Source organism: Sinocyclocheilus rhinocerous, unplaced genomic scaffold, assembly GCF_001515625.1.
Source record: "Sinocyclocheilus rhinocerous isolate Xijiao unplaced genomic scaffold, SAMN03320098_v1.1 scaffold1605, whole genome shotgun sequence".
NCBI lineage: Eukaryota > Metazoa > Chordata > Actinopteri > Cypriniformes > Cyprinidae > Sinocyclocheilus > Sinocyclocheilus rhinocerous.
The window spans coordinates 393,207-412,737 of NW_015627373.1; the positions used below are offsets into that span (position 1 = coordinate 393,207).

At 39.4% G+C, this 19,531-nt stretch overlaps 1 protein-coding gene across 1 annotated transcript in view; it reads left to right on the forward strand.

Moving 5' to 3' along the window:
- LOC107727643 (chondroitin sulfate proteoglycan 4-like) overlaps window positions 1-19,531 on the forward strand; it is a 71,120-nt gene that overhangs the window by 37,181 nt on the left and 14,408 nt on the right. Inside the window, exons 2-4 of the mRNA XM_016537587.1 lie at window positions 6,650-6,813; window positions 8,329-11,880; window positions 13,341-13,808. Of these exons, the coding sequence (XP_016393073.1) occupies window positions 6,650-6,813; window positions 8,329-11,880; window positions 13,341-13,808 (4,184 nt within the window). The remainder of the gene's footprint in view (window positions 1-6,649; window positions 6,814-8,328; window positions 11,881-13,340; window positions 13,809-19,531) is intronic.

The window sequence follows — 19,531 nt, forward strand, 5'->3', positions numbered from 1 at the left end:
GGGATTTGTTGTGCCGCGCCGCTCACGTCCGTAGACATGGTGTAACATTGGTTTTGCTTTGTTTCACAGAACTAATCGTTGCCTGGGTTGCGTACGTATGTGTGGGGCGGAGCTATCAAAATAGGGCAAAACCCTTTTGGGGTAGGGCGTGTTTGTTTTGGTGATTTCAAATATCAACATTGGCTACCAGAAATCGCTTACTCTGCCTTTAATGTTTCATGGCAAACATTAGAGTATTCCTTCAAAGTCTTCAAACTGTTATTTTACAAGAACAAGGTCATTCTTGTTTAGCATGAAATGACCCCTTTTAGTTTGTTCTTTAACAGTATCAAAATGTTTCTCTGTGTTTCTCTGTTTGTTTTAGCAGAGAACACTCTTGCATATCTGCAATTTACGCTTTCTTGTACAAGCACAGAGTGGTGTTTTCTCATGCAGTTCTGGCTCGCTTGAGTGTGTGAGAATGTGTGCACGCTGTTTGTATTTAAAGGTTGAGATGGTTTAATTAATATCAGTGTCGGCAGTGTGCTGTGGAAACAGTGCAGTAATTCCCTCTGAGCATGTGTTTGAGAGAAGAGAGGGAAGAGATATCTGAGTGAAATGTGAGGGAAGGGAATAGAGCTGAACCTCTCTGGGTCAACAGTATATTTGAGTTCAGTTAAATGTGCTCAGGGTTCTATAAAACCCACGAGCAGATTTTGTCTGCTGTTACCCCCTGAGAAACACTGGCTCTCTTCGGTTCAGCTCTTGGAATAAAGTCTGATATCATTCTAACAGCACTTTTAAACCCTCAAGTCCTCTGTAAGAAAAACTACTCCCAGAACACCAAGATTAAAAGGGCCAAATCATGGGGAAAATAGATTTTTGTATTCATTTTTTTATATAAATTCAATGTAGTATGAACATAACGTTATAGACTAAATATGGCAACAACAAAAAAATACTAAAAGCAATGCTAGTATGGTCTTGCATTAGCGGTTAAGATTAATTATAATTAATACATAGTCAATATAATTAAAAGTCGCCTATAGGGATTTTTAAGCATGTTGAGCCACTAGATGGCGACAAGTGACCGTCTTTATGAACGAGTCATTTGCTTAACCGATTCGTTCAAATCACTGATTCAATCAAGAAGGAAACACCACCATCGTATGTTTCAAGGAGACATACAGCGATAACTTTGTGTATTGTTCTGAGGCTGTTTTACAAAAATATTAACTCACAATCTTATTTCGTCTGTCACATAGGTAATCAAGCTTTTTCAAAACTTAATTCAGATTTAATATAGTCTCTGTTATACAGCACCTGTATAAAAGTAGACAAGCACGCGGTTGGTCTGAATTGCGTGGTTAAATTAATATTTTCAATGTCTGTCATCATGTACTCACCCTTGTCTTGTGTTGAATTATTATGCATTCGGTGTCCTGGCTGGTTTTCCATACAAGTGAACGGGGGACGGCTGTCATACGCATAATTGTCATAAAATAGTTCATAGTTCACTCCTTGCGTGAAGCGAGTCAAGCGATAACTTTCTGTGATCATAAATGCCGAATTTTAAGTTGTTATTTGCAGAAAAACTTCCCCTCAGCAATAGCTCTCAAACCTGATTTGTGTACATTCAAATATGGCACGTCAAAGACGCATCATCACGCACGTTTTGACGTACTGTTAGCGTTATTATCTCGTTTAAAAACAGGCAGAGGAAATAGAAGGAATGTTCTAAATATTAATTTAGTTTTTTTTTCTATATCTTTGTCTATATTTTGAAGGATGTGTTACTCAGAGAAAGTTATAAAGCATTGTTGTTTTTTTTTCATTTCCGCCATTATTTTTCATATATATCTCTCTGAAATGAAAAAGAGGCCTATGTGTTTACTGATGTGTCATCATCCTTATTTTCTTGTGAAATATTATTTTCTTGAAATATCTTGACAGACTTTGATCAAGGCAGAGGCTGTTTTTGATCTGCCATAGCAACAGCCATGGCCATGATTAGCTCAGGGTCTATATAGAGAGAGACTCCAGTAAAACACAGCTTTAAGATTGATGTAATTGCAACCATTCCTCTTTCTCTCTCTCTCTCTCTCTCTCTCTCTCACACACACACACACACACACACACACACACACACAGCCACTACATAACCAGAGGAACAAATCATCAGCACAACCGCTATTTACTATGTTTAATCTTACCGGCAGCTCAGCGGTTTGTTTTAGGAAATGTAATGGTCACTCATTGTTACCATGGAGAGCACACGTGAAAAGATGTTTGCCATGTTTTGAGATGTGCTCTTAAAAATGGATATTTTACATTAATTATTTGTGTTTGTATGAATAGTGCAAACAGAACTGTTGGTTACCATAGTTCAGTGACTCACATTTTCTTTTTTTTATTGAAGTTGTGTAAATGTAATTTGGGGACGAAAGCTCAGGTAAAAGGTCGGACAGTCATATAATAAGAGCAGGTGTATGGTGCAGAGACTGGATCGACTCCAGGCCTGTTTTTATGGCACGGAGCTCATATGCGGAGAGATCCGTTTATTCCCCATGACTGCAGCCGTGGACAACAAATCATTCATGAGCCAAATGAGCAAGTGAGTTAAGGTCACCTTCAGAGAGATTCAGTCTAGACAGAATATAGCTGTGATAAATAAATAAAAAAACATGCTTCATTATGGATTCTTTTAGTCTGGTTCCTCTGCCTATGATCTACACATCTCTTGTTTGGCAGATTAAACAGCAGGTTGCTTCCGCTGGTTTCAGTTGTTTCTGTTTCCATGTGAATGTTCCGGATATCTGATGGGGTTTTGAGGAACTAGGGTGCGTCTGATTCATTCACAGGATGAGGAGACAGAGACCCACTCAGTTCCCTTTGAGCACTAAAAATACAGACTGGAGCGGCCCTCACGACAGTGCCATCTGCCCTGGGCAGACGTCCAGGGACATACACACGCACAAGCACACAGTTTCCCAGGGCGAAGGATGCAAGAGCAATAGCAGCATCATATGATTAAGATAGTGTGACTTAGAAAGTCACATCAAAGAACAGGACTGCAACCAAATCCTCTTACTTTATGCTCTAAATAGCATGTAAGATTAGGCTGAACGCATCCCAAAGCATAGTATGTTGAAAATAATACTATTTGGAGTGTATGCATCCATGCATGCTCTTTCACCCCACTTTTTTAGCACCCTTGGTTCTGGAAGTATTTTTTCCAATGGACAACTCAGACAAAGAGACAGATACAAGACTGTACTTAATGACTTATCTTATGAAGCACTGCAAATAACAAAAACTATTAATGTTAAAGATGTTATATATAGAAACAATATATTTTACATTTATTTTAATATCTGCATATTATGCATAGTAGTTTGAGATCAAAGGGAAACTATTACATAATTTGTAGTGCTTCATAGGAGTTAGTGTTTTTTTTTTTTGGCGCAATATACTTGTCACAGTTCACTGATTGGTGGGGATTTCTCTGCAGGATCATGGGTAATGTAGATTTCATCAGAAATTCCATTGTTGAACACCATTATTTAAAAAAATAAGTTGAAATAATGCAGCTTGATGGCTTCAACAAAAGCATATACTATTGATTAATAATTATATAGCTCATAGTAGGTCTGTCTATAAAGGTTTATTGTTCAAAATCAGTTCCCTTATGAAGAAAATGAATGGGATTTTTATTTCCTGAACGTGGTTGTTGCACTCTATAAAAGTGGAGCTTTGATTGTTTTTGACTTTTATATTGCATTAAAATTCCATGACACTTTTAAATCTATTTTATTGTGTTATGCACATGCAATGTGCAACAAATGGTTGTGTGATCAACAATTTTATGTCCAACAGCATTCTGAATTAATGCATACTCTGAATTATGTACCATCACTGATAAACTTTTAGGTCAGTTTAATTTGAAATGCATAAGCACGTTTTACTTCATTATTCTGACATACTGTATCTCAGAGTGAAACAGGATATTAAATGGGGAAAAATAACTGGACTTTATTTAACATAATTGCATGGATTGTCAAAGAGGACGAGGGATTGAAAAGAGGCATTTGTCACATGAGCAGAAAAGATGTTTTAAAGGTCTATCAACTTATTGATTTTGATGATTACAAAGACAAATGTCCAAGGAATGTGTAATAATAAAGTAAATAGGGTCAAATCTGCTTTCATTTTGGCTTTAAATAGATTTATTTTCCTACCAATGCCAATTAGATTTTGTAATTCCACTTTGGCACACATACATTCCATGTTTCTGTCCATACTGCCATCTCTCTCGATTTTTCCACTCTTGGGTTTTCTTTTCAAACAGTGTTTCCCTCTTTAAAATAACTGGTGTGTAAAGACAGATGTGCCTTTTGCTTTAAACCGGTGGAGTTTCGTAATCAACTAACCAGCAGAATAATGATGCTCATTCACAAACAAAAGCCTGCCTCCTGTGTTTTTAGCATGCAATGAGACGTGACTGGCCTATAAAGACGAGAGCTGAGCTGAGTCTTGGTTAAATGTATGGTGCATGTTGAATCCTGGAATGGCTGAGGGTCTTCAACACATGTGTCCCATTTAGAATCCCCTCAAAGAGATTTAATGGGTTCCAGATTCATACGTGCTGGCTGTGCTCACTGTGACCCTTGTGTCTTTTCTGGTCTGAGCATGCTCAGTGCGCACAGACAGTGGATTGAACCTTGAGTTCTTGGGCTCTAGTTGCCCATTCTACCTCCCACGTGCGCCGTGAATTTTCCAACAAAAACAGATCTGATTATCGTAAAGCTGAGGGAAATATAATTCCATATATTCTCTCTCTGGACCTTCCAGAAGGTCGTTGAGCTCCAAATCGGAGTTACAGGCTTCAGATAAATGTACTGTAGCTTCATTCAAATTCATCTCGCTTTTCTTGGTTCTATCTACTTTATATGCTATCTGAGGGCCTCAGATCTGTGTGGACAGTCTTTTGCAGGCTCAGATCTAAATGTTATAACCTTTTCAGCATTATAGATTAATATATGAGAGATCATATGAGCCTCTGCGATTTGCTGTGCCTCCTGTTGTGTTTGACTATTTCGGCGAGATTTATGTGTTTGTTGTTTTGGAGTGCATCGACTGAATGTTTATAGGGGGTATCTGTGAGAACCTTTTGCTGAACTGTGAAGATCTCTGGTGCTTTTGATGCATCGCTCACTCAAGAGTTCAAATGGGCGTTTCAGTTACTCTAAAGATGGTCTTTGTTCATAAAATAGATATTTTGGCGCATGAAAATAGTTTACTCCCATAGTTTTCTGCACATCCAGTTCACTTTATTTATGGTGAGTATTAAGTGCTATATATCTCTCAAAACATTGTATTTCCTTTGTGCATGAATACAGAGGAACAAACAGAAACGCAACTAGGCAGGATGCCACTGTCTTAGGAGTAGCGGTTAGCTAATGACAGTAAATTTTGCCGAATGATTTTATACTCTATTATGTATATTTAACAGGATAAAGAAGTCATTTACTCAAAAATCTGTCATTGTTTACTCACCCTCATGTCATTCCAAACCCAGACTTGCTTTCTTATGTGGAACAAGGAATTTTGAAGAATCTACTGATATGTTTCCATGCAATTACAATCAAAGGGTACAAACGTTCAAGTTTCAAAAAGGATGGAAAAGAACCATGAAAGTAGTCCAGATGACTGTATTCCAAGTCTTCTGAAGTCATACTTTAGCTTTCACAAATCGAAATTTAAGTCAGTGTTTACTGGTAATCTTTGTCTGGATAATTTAGTGAGTTCAAGTAAACAGGTAAAAAGAGTGATTCACCTTGGATTTACATTAGATTGAGTACACTCAAATCACTCTGGTAGTTGAATAAATCCTTCAGACTGGTTTGTGAACCAGATCTAACGATTCATTCAACAAGGGTTGAGTAAATGATGAAAGGATTTTTATTTTGGGGTGAACCGTTCCTTTAATTCATATGAAATTGTGATATTTTTAACCTTAATTTACCATGGTAAATTTGATTAGTATTTGCCTAATATGTAACGTTTTTGTTGTAACAATAGTATCCTGTTGATGATCTCGGATAAGGGAATTACATGAGTCATAAATTGACTCCTGACCCTCTACCAAGACATTTGACCGTAGTTCCTGTGAGAATGTTCCATTTCTGGATCCTTCCCAGAATTCCATAAAGGGGTTTCCCAATGAGTCTGGCCGTATAATGTTACCGTGGCGTAGACGCTGATGATTTGGCCCCTGGAAACCTATTCAATGGAACGGGGATCTCCTTGACATAAGGCCCAGGAGTGATGTGTGAATGATTTACTAAAGGAGTAAAAGCAATAGAGGGAAAAAAAATCAAATTTGCAATCCAAGGCAGGTGGCTACATTAGCATACAGCCGAATATTACTACACTGAGCTCTGGGAATCCTGCAGAAAAGCAGTTATATAAACATTCTCATGGGGCCGAAGCTGGAACTCTCCAGAACAGTGTCTTTTCTATACAACAGCTGACAAGACAGCTGGAAAAGTTTTAAATTCAAACTTCCATCTGCTGTGTGTCTTCCCACTTCCACATTCACACATTAATGGTGCACGTCATCATTAAAATATTTCAAAAAAAAAATAAAAATCTCCCTCTGTGTTTGCAGCTTCCTATTTCGGGGACAGCTACTGTCGGATAGATGCCGTTCAGGACCTGTCAAGTTTTCAAGTGTCGCTCCAATTTAAAACAAGCAGACGTAGCGGTCTACTCCTACTGGCGGCAGGACACAGAGATTACCTCTCGCTGGAGCTCTACAATGGCAGATTACAGGTGAAATACAGTAAATTTAGATCACCAACAGCTGCACATGTCACTTTAAATCACCCTTTGACTTCTAGTTGCTTTGTTGCTGTAATTCACTGTCAGTGTGAACACTCTTTAAGTGTTAAACTGCTTTGGATTAAAAGTGCCTTTTATATGACGATTTATACACTAAAGACAGAGATCAAATCTGGCAAAATCAGAAAGCACAGGGTGCAGTTCTGCAAAATATCTACTTTGTAATGTAAATTAAAACCCAGACTGACTAGACAAATAAATCAAATCTCCACTATTTTCTCATGGCCCTTCAAGACTTCAGGGCCCCAGAAGGAGCCACACACTGAGAAAATCTCTTGTGAGTTTTTGAGAAGCAGCCGTTTGGTTTGTGGTGAGAGGGGTAACTCACATTCGCTTCCAGCTCCGCTGTGACTGAATCGTCACAGTTTTTTCAGCTCAACACATGGAAAAAGCTTCCACGGCTTGAATGAGTTACTGGTTTGCGCTGAGATATTTCTTCTTCATCTGCAGCCTCCCTAGAAAATGGCTCCCGCTCCGCATAGATAAACACAGACGCTCAAACTGCCTGCATTATGCTGCAATATGAAACGGTACCAAGACTATTTCATCGGTGGCAGGATTTGTCATTAAAAACGCATTTCCACCGACATATTCAATTCATGCAGATGTACTTTTTTTTTCTTTGGAGGCTGCAGATCTGAAATGAGATCTGTGATATTTTCAGTTTAAGTGGCTACGGAGTGTTTGAAATACTGTGTAGCCAACTGATCCAGCAAAGTCTGTATTAGAATTTCACAGCTGAATGCATGTATAATGCACTGTGAAAAATTATATTCTTAACCAGTACCTTTGTCTTGTATTCTAGTAAAAATGTTTAAAGATAAATGTACCTGAGAAGCAAAATTACATGTATTAAGAAACCATTACCTAGTTGTGCTTTTGGAGCAAGGAAACCCCAAAACCCTGAACAAACTTCTTATACTAACATGTATTAACCTTCAGCATGCAATTCCTCCAGCCAATCTGTGCTATAAACATGAATGTTACCTCAAATTATATCGCGGGAAATAAACCAGGACATCTTAGCAACCGATTAGCAATGTACTACAAAACACTCATAGCAGCTTTAAAACTGCATTAAAAACGCCCTGCTACCCTGTTGAAAAAACCAGCATATGCTGGTTAGCTGTTTTGAAGCATGGTAGCTGGTTTGAGCTACTAGCTCCTGCTAAGGACCAGCTTATAACCAGCTCATGACCAACTAAGGACCAGCTTAAACCAGCTCTAACCAGCTACCATGCTTCAAAACATACCTAACTAGCATATGCTGTTTTTTTTTTCAACAGGGTAACCACTCAAAACACCCTAACATCATGGCAGCAACTTTTCCACAGGCAAACAGCACAAACTATTTTTTTCCAGTAAATGTAAACATGATGTTTTGCTTCTTATATTTAACAGTCACTTTTGTTGTTTAATTATTTGTTTGACTGTGTATCTTTACAGGCTAGAATTGACATGGGCTCCGGAGAAAAGGTTCTTTCCTCCACCATGGGTCTCCAGCTCAGTAACCTTCTGGACCATCATGTGTCCCTCATTCTGAAAGACTCCAAACTTACTATGGCTGTAGACAACCTGTACACCACCTTCATCCCAGTGGAGAATGAAGATGAGCACCTGAACATCGACCAGGGCGTGTTTCTTGGGGGCGTGAGGGACCTGGAAGTGGAGTACCTGAGCACAGCTGTTCCCTTCCTGCGTGGTTGCATGAGCAACGTTATGTTTGAATCTCATGAATTTGATATTCTGGCTTCAGCAGCTACAGTCTGCTATGACACCAAGGGGAGCTGCAGCAGTGAGTTTGAGGCAGGGGACGGAGACACCACAAGCTTTATCAGTGCAGAATCATTCATCTCTTTCCCTACCTGGACCAGACCTAGCTCAGGCTCCCGTAGCCTGGAGATGCTGATGAAGACGACCATTGAGGAAGCTCTGTTGCTCTTCCACCCAGGACACCAGACAGACTTCATTGCAATCGGAATGGCAGGAGGGTTCCTAAAAGGTGTAATGGATCTAGGAAGTGGAATGTATGTGCTAGACAATGTGGAGGTGAAAGTGGATGATGATCAGTGGCACAGAGTAAAAGTTCAAATTGACCCCAATGAGTTCTTGATAAATGTGGACAGTCAAACGGTTTCACTCCCTCTTAATGAGACAGAAAAGCTGGATCTAGTGGGGAACCTGTACCTGGGAGGTATTCAAAGGAAGATGAAGGATGTGTTTCAAAATTATTTGGCTCGTGTGGAGGAGGAGGTCACAACGGAGTCCTTTATTGGATGTTTAGGAGAAATCAAGGTGAATCAGAAGGGCAGAAGCCTGCAGGATGCTCTGATAACTAAAGACATTCTTGGGAAATGTGAAGGAGAATATGATTACTCAACCTATGATGAAGATTTGGAGTTAACAACTACACCTCCAGTAAGAATCACATACATTAATGTCAATACTGATGAAAGCCACTGTTTCCCTACAGAGGACTTGCCAGAGATGTTCCACAATATTTCCAGGCTCCTGGACATCACTCCTATGCTGGTTCCTGAGGGAGGAGAGGCCAACATCGACATCGTAAACCTAAACCCAACATTTAACCTAAAAGCTGCAGGTGTTCGTGAATCTGAGATCATCTTTACTCTGCTGAACGATCCCTGGTATGGACTGGTTGATATGAACTTAAGACAGACAAGAGTAAAGAAGTTTACCCTTCTGGATGTTGTCAACAAGAAAATCAAGTATCTTCATGATGGCAATGAAAGGTATGGAGATCAAATCCAGCTAGAGGTGACTGTTCATGGAACGAATCTCCCAGAGTGCTTGAGTGTTGCACGCAAGTATGTGCTACCAGTGGAGATCATCCCCGTCAATGACATCCCTCAGCTCAGTGCAGGTGACATCTCAATCACAGCTAACGGGCGCACACGTTTGAGCCCAAACCTCATTAAAATCTCAGACTCTGACAATCGTTGTGATGAACTCAAGATAACAGTCACGTCGGACCCTACTGCTGCTGGATATCTGGAGAATGCTCAACAGCCAGGATTTGGTCTAAGAGAGTTCACTTGTAGACAACTGAAAGAAGGAAATATCTACTACGTGCACAAAGGTGGAGAAGTGCCAGAACTTACCCTGCAGGTCTCAGATGGAGATTCAGTTAGCAACTCAAGCACATTTAAGTTGCTTATAAACCAGTCACAGATGACTGTTGTCACAAATACTGGCCTTCTGATCACCCAGGATGACAGCACCCCTATTGGAATACAAAATCTGGCCATTTCTGCAACTCCAAAAACTGGCGACGTTGTATATAATGTCACTCAGCCACTTCAGTTTGGAGAACTGCAGTTGATCTCAGACGATGGGGTACCAAAAAGAGTCACACTATTTCACCAGTCTGATCTGGAGCAGAACCGACTGAAATACATTCCCAACCCCACAGCTGATCTCAAGGGCATAGAAACAGAGTTTATTCACTTCAATGCACAGCTTGGACAGGTCATCCTCCCAGACAACTTATTTATGATAAAGATCATGCCTGCCCTTATAGGAATAAGTAAAAGGGTTCCTCTGGAAGTTGAAGTTTGGCAGCAAAAGGTCATTAAACCTGAACAACTACAAGCTTTTGTGATGGAAAGCAACACTGATTCAAGATCAATACAGTACATGATTACGAAAAGCCCAGTCCAAGGAGTCTTGATGATGCTTGATAAAGAGTTGTCTGATGGTGATACCTTCACCCAACAAGACATTTTGAGCGGTTTCATCAGTTACAGTCCTCGTGTCCGCAGAGCGGTTGACTTTGAGGATCAGTTCCAGTTCAAAGTATTTGCAGAGGATCAGTACTCCAGAGTGTACACCTTTCCAATCAAAATCAAGGCTGATTCTGATGCTCCTGTACTCATCAACGAGAGACTCATTGTGCTGGAAGGAAATGAAAACATCATAAATAAAGAATACCTCTGGGTTCAAACCTCCACCTCAACAGACTTTGTTTACAGGATAGTGCAAGATCCCAAACATGGTCGTCTTATCAGAGACTCCCCACCAGGAATGCCAAGGTTTGATGGTGCAATTCGAGTCTTTAGCAATGAGGATCTCTCTTTGAATAGGTTGGTCTACAAACATGATGGATCAGAGACAAGTCATGACCAGTTTTCCTTTCTGGCATTTGATTCAAGAGGTGGCAATGGTTGGCAAGAAGAGGGTCATGAGGTACTGAGGGGAGTGTTTAACATTGCAATACAATCCAGGAATGACTACGTACCTCAAAGAGTAATCCACAAACCTTTTAATGTTGTCAGAAATGGCCAGCATTTATTGACCACTGAAGACATTTTGTTCAGAGACGATGACTTAGACTTTAATGACACCCAGCTGGTTTACGTGAGAGTGGGAATTCTTTCAGGAAACATTGTGTCCACAGCAGACCCAAAGCAACCTCTCTACCGCTTTACTCAGGCTGACCTGAGGGACGGGAAGGTTTTGTTTGTCCATCATGGGGCAGATCGTGAGCGATTCCAACTTCAAGTATCTGATGGTTTTCATAAGACAACAGCTGTACTTCAGGTGCAAGCAGGTGACCCTTATCTACGTATAGCCAACAATACCATGGTGGTCATGGACCATGGTAGCACCAAGACACTGAACACCAGTCTGCTAAGTGCAGAGACCAACATGGACATCAGAAGTGCAGCTGAGATCATTTATGATGTGACTTCTCCTCCCAGTGATGGTAGGATTATAGTCAGTGGAATTGAATCTTCCACATTTACACAAGAGGACCTGACTAAGGGTGTGGTCTCCTATGAACACAGTGACCAGAGCCTTAGCTCGAAAGATTCCTTTGCCTTCACTGTGCAAGCTAAGGGTTGGTCCACGGAGGGCACTTCTTTTAGGATTAAGATATTCAAGAAAGGATACCTGTCACAGCCAAAGGTCGCGTCAAACCTGGTGATCCTTGCCTATGAAGGAGAGCATTCTGTTATTGATGCAAGCCACCTGGAGGTAAAACTTAATACCTTTCTTAAATATATTTTTTAAAATATTAATGAATTTTTCTCATTCTGTTGGCATTTTATGGCATGTTCTTACTTGTTTTAAGTGCATGTTTTGAAAATTAGTTTATGCTTAAACGTGTGTAAATTGTTAGTAAAAATTGTTCTTGTAGATGCACTACAGAACTCTGACCTATCGATTGCCATTTGTGGATCAAACATAAAATTGCAAGTTGCTGCTCAGATATAATTATTGTACTGTAGTGAATTGGGTTTAAACAACAACAGTTCTGAACACTGATTTTTTTTTTCACTCAATGTCAAAATTAGATTAATTTGTATCACAAAAAAAGAAAATTGTTACCAAATCAAGTGCAACAATTTACACACAAAAAATGGTTTTCATCAACTTGTGTTTTAGGAAAGAGGCCATGAGTGTGCTTTCATGTCAAGTCATAAGTTGTTATCCAAAGGCAGAAAGCCAGTGCTTTAAACACCTCACATATAGCAAAAATATTAATATCAGTTTACAAAGACTTCTAACAGTCCTTAATTATAATTTGTGTTCAACAGCTGTTGTATTACTGCTGTGGAAGGTTCCAGAACCGCAAGAGCACTGCTCCCAAAATCCCTGAATGCTGGTCTCATAAATCTATCCAGGAGCTGCTTTGCATTTAGTTGCAAACTGTGTGTTTTAGAAGAAAGAAAATGCTTCAAATGTAGTTGAAACACTGCACTGGTTCTGCTATTGTTGACGCTCCACTGAGTGTACTTTCAGTAATTACCCAAGTGTTGCAGTAGAGGAAACAGCCTCTGCTCAGATTCATTAGGACATTTGTGATGCCTGACATTGATTTACGTTTTGTGCTACTTTTTCCTCCAAGTGTTTCTGAGATTTATCACATGCTAAATAGGGGATTTGGCATAATGTAATTTATGATAACAGCTCAAGGTTTCTATAATGTACAATTCAGGGCCATTTAATAGATCAAAACATTTTTTATGTATTTTTAAACTATGTAAATATTACTCTAAGATTTAAGTTGAAGGGATAGTTCAGCCAACAATGAAATTCCTTTATTCATCCTCATGTAGTTCCCAATGTACCTTTCTTTCTTCAATGTCATTTCCATTTACATACGTTCAAATATGGCATGTCAAAATAAGTGAATGTCCTAACATTATTGATATGAAACGTAATATTTAAATGTATGCAAATACAAATTCTTCAACAGTTTGAATTTGGAATGACATGACAGTGAAGCTTTTCATTTTTAGGTTAACTTTTCTGAAATACATTAGTGAAAGAGTATACAGTACATTGTGAAAGAAATATTCTGCATGTTCCGAAGGTAATTATTACGAAAAGATAGCTGGTACCTGGCTCTCCGTAGGGATATGCAGTATTTGAAAGCAGTTTTTCCAGGTTCTTACTGCACTCATTTGAAGGTCTTCTTGCCATCCTCTTAGGTGATGCAAAAAGACATCCTGCCCAAAGAGATGGTGTACTCCGTCAAAGACTTTCCACGGCTGGGTCATGTGGTCAAACTCAACAACGACTCAGACAATACGGCGTCACCCGTGCTGGACTACATTCAATCCTTCACACAAGAGGACATAAACCTGGGCAGAATCTTTTACGTCTCCGTTTCCCTTCAGGGCCAGGACCATTTCACCGTCGATGTCAGCAATGGCTTCACCACCATAGAAGATCTACAGGTGCAGGTGGTAATTTTTCCACGCATCATACCCATCCAGGTGGTCAACCTCACCGTGAGGGAGGGTGGATCTGTGGCGCTGACCCAAGAGGTTCTGAATATCACACACCACTTCTACCGTTCCATGAACATCGAGTTTATTATGGAGGAAGCACCTCAGCATGGAGATATTAAGTATCTGGATGAAGAAGATGGACTTGTCACCTTCACCTGGGAGGATGTGAGTGCCAACAAATACACAACATTTTACTGTTATTTATATACAATTGCAGTGTTCATTATATTAATGTTTTGAATTAGCTTTATTTTTATGTTCAGTTTTCATTTTAATTTAAGTTTTAGTCATTTTATTATGTGCTTTTGTCACTTTTATTAGTTTTTGTTTTTAAAATATTTATATAATATATAGCTTTATTTTTATTTCAGTTAGTTGTAAAGGCAACATTTCTAATTTTCATTTCACCTCGGGAAACATGTTCACCAACCCTTATAGGGGCGTCAGAGGAATGGTCATGGTTATAAAGCTTGGGAAGAGGAGTGGCCATCTTAAAAAACATGTTCAGCAACCCTTATATGGGCATCAGAGGAGTGGCCATTGATGTTAGGTGTGGGGATGGGAGGAGTAACCTCAGAAACATGTTCGTCAATCCTTATGGGCATCAGAGGATATAGATTTTTTCCATTGAATATTTAGATTGTATTTTATTTTGGCTTTATTTCAATTACTGAAAACATTTTTGAATAGTTTTGGTTTCTTTTAGTTTTAGTTAAGAATCACAACACTGACATGAAATTTAAAATTCTGTAATAATTTACTCGTTCTCTAACTTTCTTCTGTGGAACACAAGATGAGATATTTAGCATAATCTTCACACTGATTTTTACTATACAATTATTGCATATTGTGTCCAGGAGGTCTGAATATCCAAAAAGGACACAAAGTCTCCATAACAGCAGTCCACATGACTCATAATACTATATTGATGGAGCTAGAATATGCTAATTAGATTTAAGATCTGCAGTGGCCATCATGTGACTTCAGAAAACTTGAAATAGAATAGAATAGAATAGAATAGCTTTTTATTGTACAGCTATACAACGAAAAAAATGTTGCTCTCACATTGAAAGTACACACATACATACAAAAATGTACATTTAACAAAATGTAAACAATGATACAGAAAAAGTAAACCGTGCAAATGTAAACAGGTGAACAGTAGACAGTGCAAATGTAAACAGTTATATATACCAAATGTGCAAAATAGGTATAGTGCAAATGTAGCAGATATGTACAGTAGTGAATGAAATATTAATGAATACAAGAGAATTAAGGAATAAATATATAAATATGAGAACAGTGTATTGCACAGCTACACCAGTAGCTGTATGAGTAGTAAGTGTATAGTCCTTTGTATACCACAACCTTGAAGCTTGTGATTGAGTGATATGTCTTCTATTAATTGGAGTTCAGTTCTAAGATAGCACGTGGATAAAAACTGTTCCGGAGTCTGGAGGTGTGTGTCTTGAGGGATCTGTAGCATCTTCCAGGGGGCAACAGAGTGAAGAGGTGGTTGTCGGGGTGAGAAGAGTCCTTTATTATACTTCTGGCCCGACGTATGCATCTGGTGCTGTAGATGTCAGCAAGTGAAGGCAGCTGTGCACCAGTGATTTTCTGTGCGGAGTTGATGACTCTCTGCAAAGCTTTTTTCTCAGCCATAGTGCAGCCAGCATACCACACCAGAATGCCATGGGAAAGTATGCTTCCTACTGAACAGTGGTAAAAGGACACAAGCAGCTGCTGAGACAGGTTAGTTTTCCTCAGCATCCTCAGAAAGTACAGCCGTTGCTGTGCCTTCTTGACCAGGGACGTTGCGTTAACAGTCCATGTGAGGTCCTGGGAGACGTGTGTGCCAAGAAACTTTAAAGGTGGTCACCCTCTCCACCGTTTCTCCTCCAATGTATAGAGGGTTTGGTTCTTCTTTCTGTTTCCGGAAATTGATGATGAGCTCCTTTGTTTTGGAGGTGTTGAGTGCCAGGTTGTTATTGATGCACCATTCTGAGAGTTCAGCCACCTCCTCCCTGTAGGCAGACTCGTCACCATTTGATATTAACCCCACCACAGTGGTGTCATCTGCAAATTTAATGATTGTGTTTGTACTGTGGGTTGGTGTGCAGTTGTGGGTGTATAGTGAGTATAACAGAGGTCTCAGCACCGAGCCTTGTGGAGCTCCAGTGCTGAGAGTCAGAGTGGTTGAGTGATGGCCCCCAGCCTGACAGTCTGTGTGCGGTTTGTTAGAAAATCCTTTACCCAGAAACATATGTAATCACTGGCACCCAGGTTAAGCAGTTTGGTGACCATTCTGCTGGGAATGATAGTGTTAAATGCGGAACTAAAGTCCACAAACAGCATCCTTACAAATGTTCCCGGGTGCTCCAAATGATTCAGTGTGGTGTAGAGAGCTGTGTTGATGGCATCATCAGTTGACCTGTTAGCTCTGTATGCATACTGATGTTGATCCAGGGTGGAAGGAAGTGATGATTTAATGTGTCTGAGTACCAGCCTCTCAAAACTTCATCACAGTGAAAGTGAGAGCCACAGGTCTGTAATCATTAAGACTGCTGATAGCTGTTTTCTTGGGGACGGGCACAATGGTGGCAGACTTGAGGCAGTTGGGGACAGTGCATGTTGACAAGGAGAGGTTGAAGATTTTACAGAAAACCTCTGCCAACTGATCTGCGCAATCTCTGAGTGCCCTTCCAGGAATGCCGTCAGGACCGGCCGCCTTTCTGGAATTGACAATACGGTGCAATTTTCTGACCTCTGCTGTACTCACAGAAGGTGCCATGCTGTCAGTAGATGGTAACAGCACATACTCAGTCTCAGACGAACGATCTCTTCCGGGAAATTGTACATTGTTATAATAATGATTCCGGATCGAGTCTAGCTCGGAGCACGACGCTCCGATCTTTAACAGAACATCTCGATTATATGTAGAGTTGCTGATCGACAGACAGGCACACAGAACAAACAAAACAAACAAAATGTTGTTTCTGAGCCGTAAAGACAAATTTTAAAGTGCTTATCTGTCCTTTTTGGAGCTTGACAGCCACTGGTCACAATATGCTTTCACTGTTCGCTCGAGCATCTTGGAAATGGTTGTGAGTTTCACTGGAGGAAGAAAGTCATGACATGAGGGTGAGCAGATGATGACAGAATTTTCATTTTTTGGGTAAACTGTTCTCATTTGTAGAGGAAACAGTGGGAACAACGAATGATGCCGTAATTACAGGCTTGTTTGTTTTGTTTGTTTGTACTTTGTGCCTGCAACGAGAGTTCATTCTTCTCATGATAAAAGAGCTGCACTGGAACCAGAGGAGCTGTCATTGGCCTTAATTAAAAGGGCGAACAGCCTCGTGTAATGGTTTCTCAGAGACTACCAGGATCCCTGCGTAGCATTTTGCCATATCATTGAGGAACAGTCAGGCATAAAATAGCATTTTCTGCATCTTAATTACAAGCCGTTCACAGAATAACAGCTATTGAGGCGGACCTTGATCACGCCTGACTGATGCTCGCTGTGTTTTAGAGGCTCAAAGAAACAATTTCTCTTTCTCCCACTGTCTTTTAAGACTTATCTAAGCTCTCTTTGTTTCCAGCGGGCCCCCCAAAACTACTTCGCATTATGATATCTAGCGTCATGACCTAGAGGTCTTCTAGTGGAAAGAATGATCAGGGAAAGACTGGCGGTAGAATGAGTATGCTGTTGTTTGAGAGCGGCTAGACATTGCTCTTACGACTGCCGTTCCAACTTGATGGAAATTCTGACTTGCGCTTCCTTGCAGCCGCGGGCCAGAATGAACTAGCCCATATATCCCACAAATAAAGCATTTACACCGCGCCGCCAGGCGTGCAACATTGAGAACAGAGATCAGGTTAACTCGGGAGCGATTCAGCCAGAACAGATTAACTTCCCAGGTTATTTTCAACTTCAGGCTCAATTTCTGTGTTACCAAAACGGAATTGCAAAGTCTCCGTTTTCAAATAGTGTCAGTTTTATCTGGATATTCAAAATGTTCCTCTTTAATGTAGTGCGTGAGAGATTAGCATCTTCACAACAATTTACAGCAAGAAAATCTTCACAGAACATAAAACTATAAACATCAATAAACCATCTTGTACACTGCAAAAAAAAAAAATTCTTGCTCAATTTGTTAGTCTTGTTTTTCAATAAAGTCTCTAAACATATATAAGGCCTTTTTCTGAAAGAAATATCACAGTTCAGTGACTTAATGCTTTAAATAAGAACAGATTTCTGCCAATGGACTTGGAAAAATACACTTGTTTTCCCTTTGCATTAAGTTGATCTTTTTTTTGTTTGTTTTAGGTATAAACTCACTTAATTTGAAATAATTTTTCAGAAAACAAAATGTAACATGTTAAGTAATTTTTCATATCAAGTAATGTTTAAATATTTGTACTGGAAAACAAGACAAATAGCCAGTAAGAAATTATTTTTTTTATTTTTTTTTTAATTATTTTTTGCCGTGTACATAGCTAACATCATGTTTACCTGCACAGATATATTATTATTATTATTATTATTATATTATATTGTTGTTATATTATATTATGTTATATTGTATTATATTATAATTGATTAAATCTGCTAATTTTGTCAGATAATTTGTATTAAAAAAAAATTACATTTTTGAATTTTTTAGAGGTGATTTTTCCAAAATACAGTTTTCTGATTGACAGTATTTCTAATATTAAATCTCAACAATGGTTTGGAGTATAAATGTACAATTGTAATATTTAAATAATTTGAAAGCTGACACTTTGCTTTTTTCTGTCAAAAACTAAGCGACTCAAAATGACAAAGCAGGTCGCATATGCTTTTGGTGTAATTGAGAACAGCGGCGTTGACATTTTGAAGGTCTGAAGTTGAAAATAACACTGAATATTCCTTTCAGCGATTGAGACGCAGCAGGACGTGAGTGGTGTTAGATTGACAGATATCTTATGCAATGAGCACAACTCTCAGATCAGACAGAGAAGGCAAGGATGAGAGAGAGGGAGATAACAGATGGAGGACAGATTGAATTTGAAGTTCAGAATCAATGTCTTGTGGTGGCTTTATTCCAGCTGTCAGAATAACTTCATTGTGTGCAGCCGCTCCACACTACATCTTAATACACAACATCTTAACCGCTCTGGCTCTCGCTGTCCTGTGCTACGTTTCCTTTCTTTGGTTATGCAATGCTTTCTGAAACACAAATAATGTGTTCCATATGGAGAGAAACTACTGCGCAGGAAAGGAACCAAGGCGGAATTGTTCCTAAATTAAAGACGTATGCATCATGCTCATTACTGAGCTGAATGTGGCGTTTCTTTATTCTGTGTTGTGGAGTCAGCGGTCGGCTTGTATACTGCCGGTCACCGCTGCCACACCAGGGGACAGATTGTAATGATAGCTTACGGTGCAGCATAGTAGCAAACATTCACAACGCACTGAGATGAAAACATCTCAAAACAGCTCACAGGCTTCAAAAAGAATGAGAGAGAACGGATATTAGCATGTCACGACGAAACAATCTGGAATACATTTCTCCTCTGCTACAAAAATTGACATCTTATGTAGATAGTCGCCAACAGTTATCAATTTCAAACAAATGCAGACTAAACAAAAGCAGAATAATGTGAAACAGCTTTGGCGTTTTCCTTAGGACTTTGATTTTACATTGGACAAAGTGCCAAAGTTGTTTACTGTGGTAAATCAGACTCGTATTAACATTATTAATGGGATAATCACCCAAAAATGAAATGGAAATCATTTACTCACCCTCATGTTGTCCCAAACTGGTCACTTTCTTTCTTTTGTGGAACTTAAAGGAGATATTTTGAAGTTGAATGTTGGTTACCAAAGTTTTGGTTCCCATTGA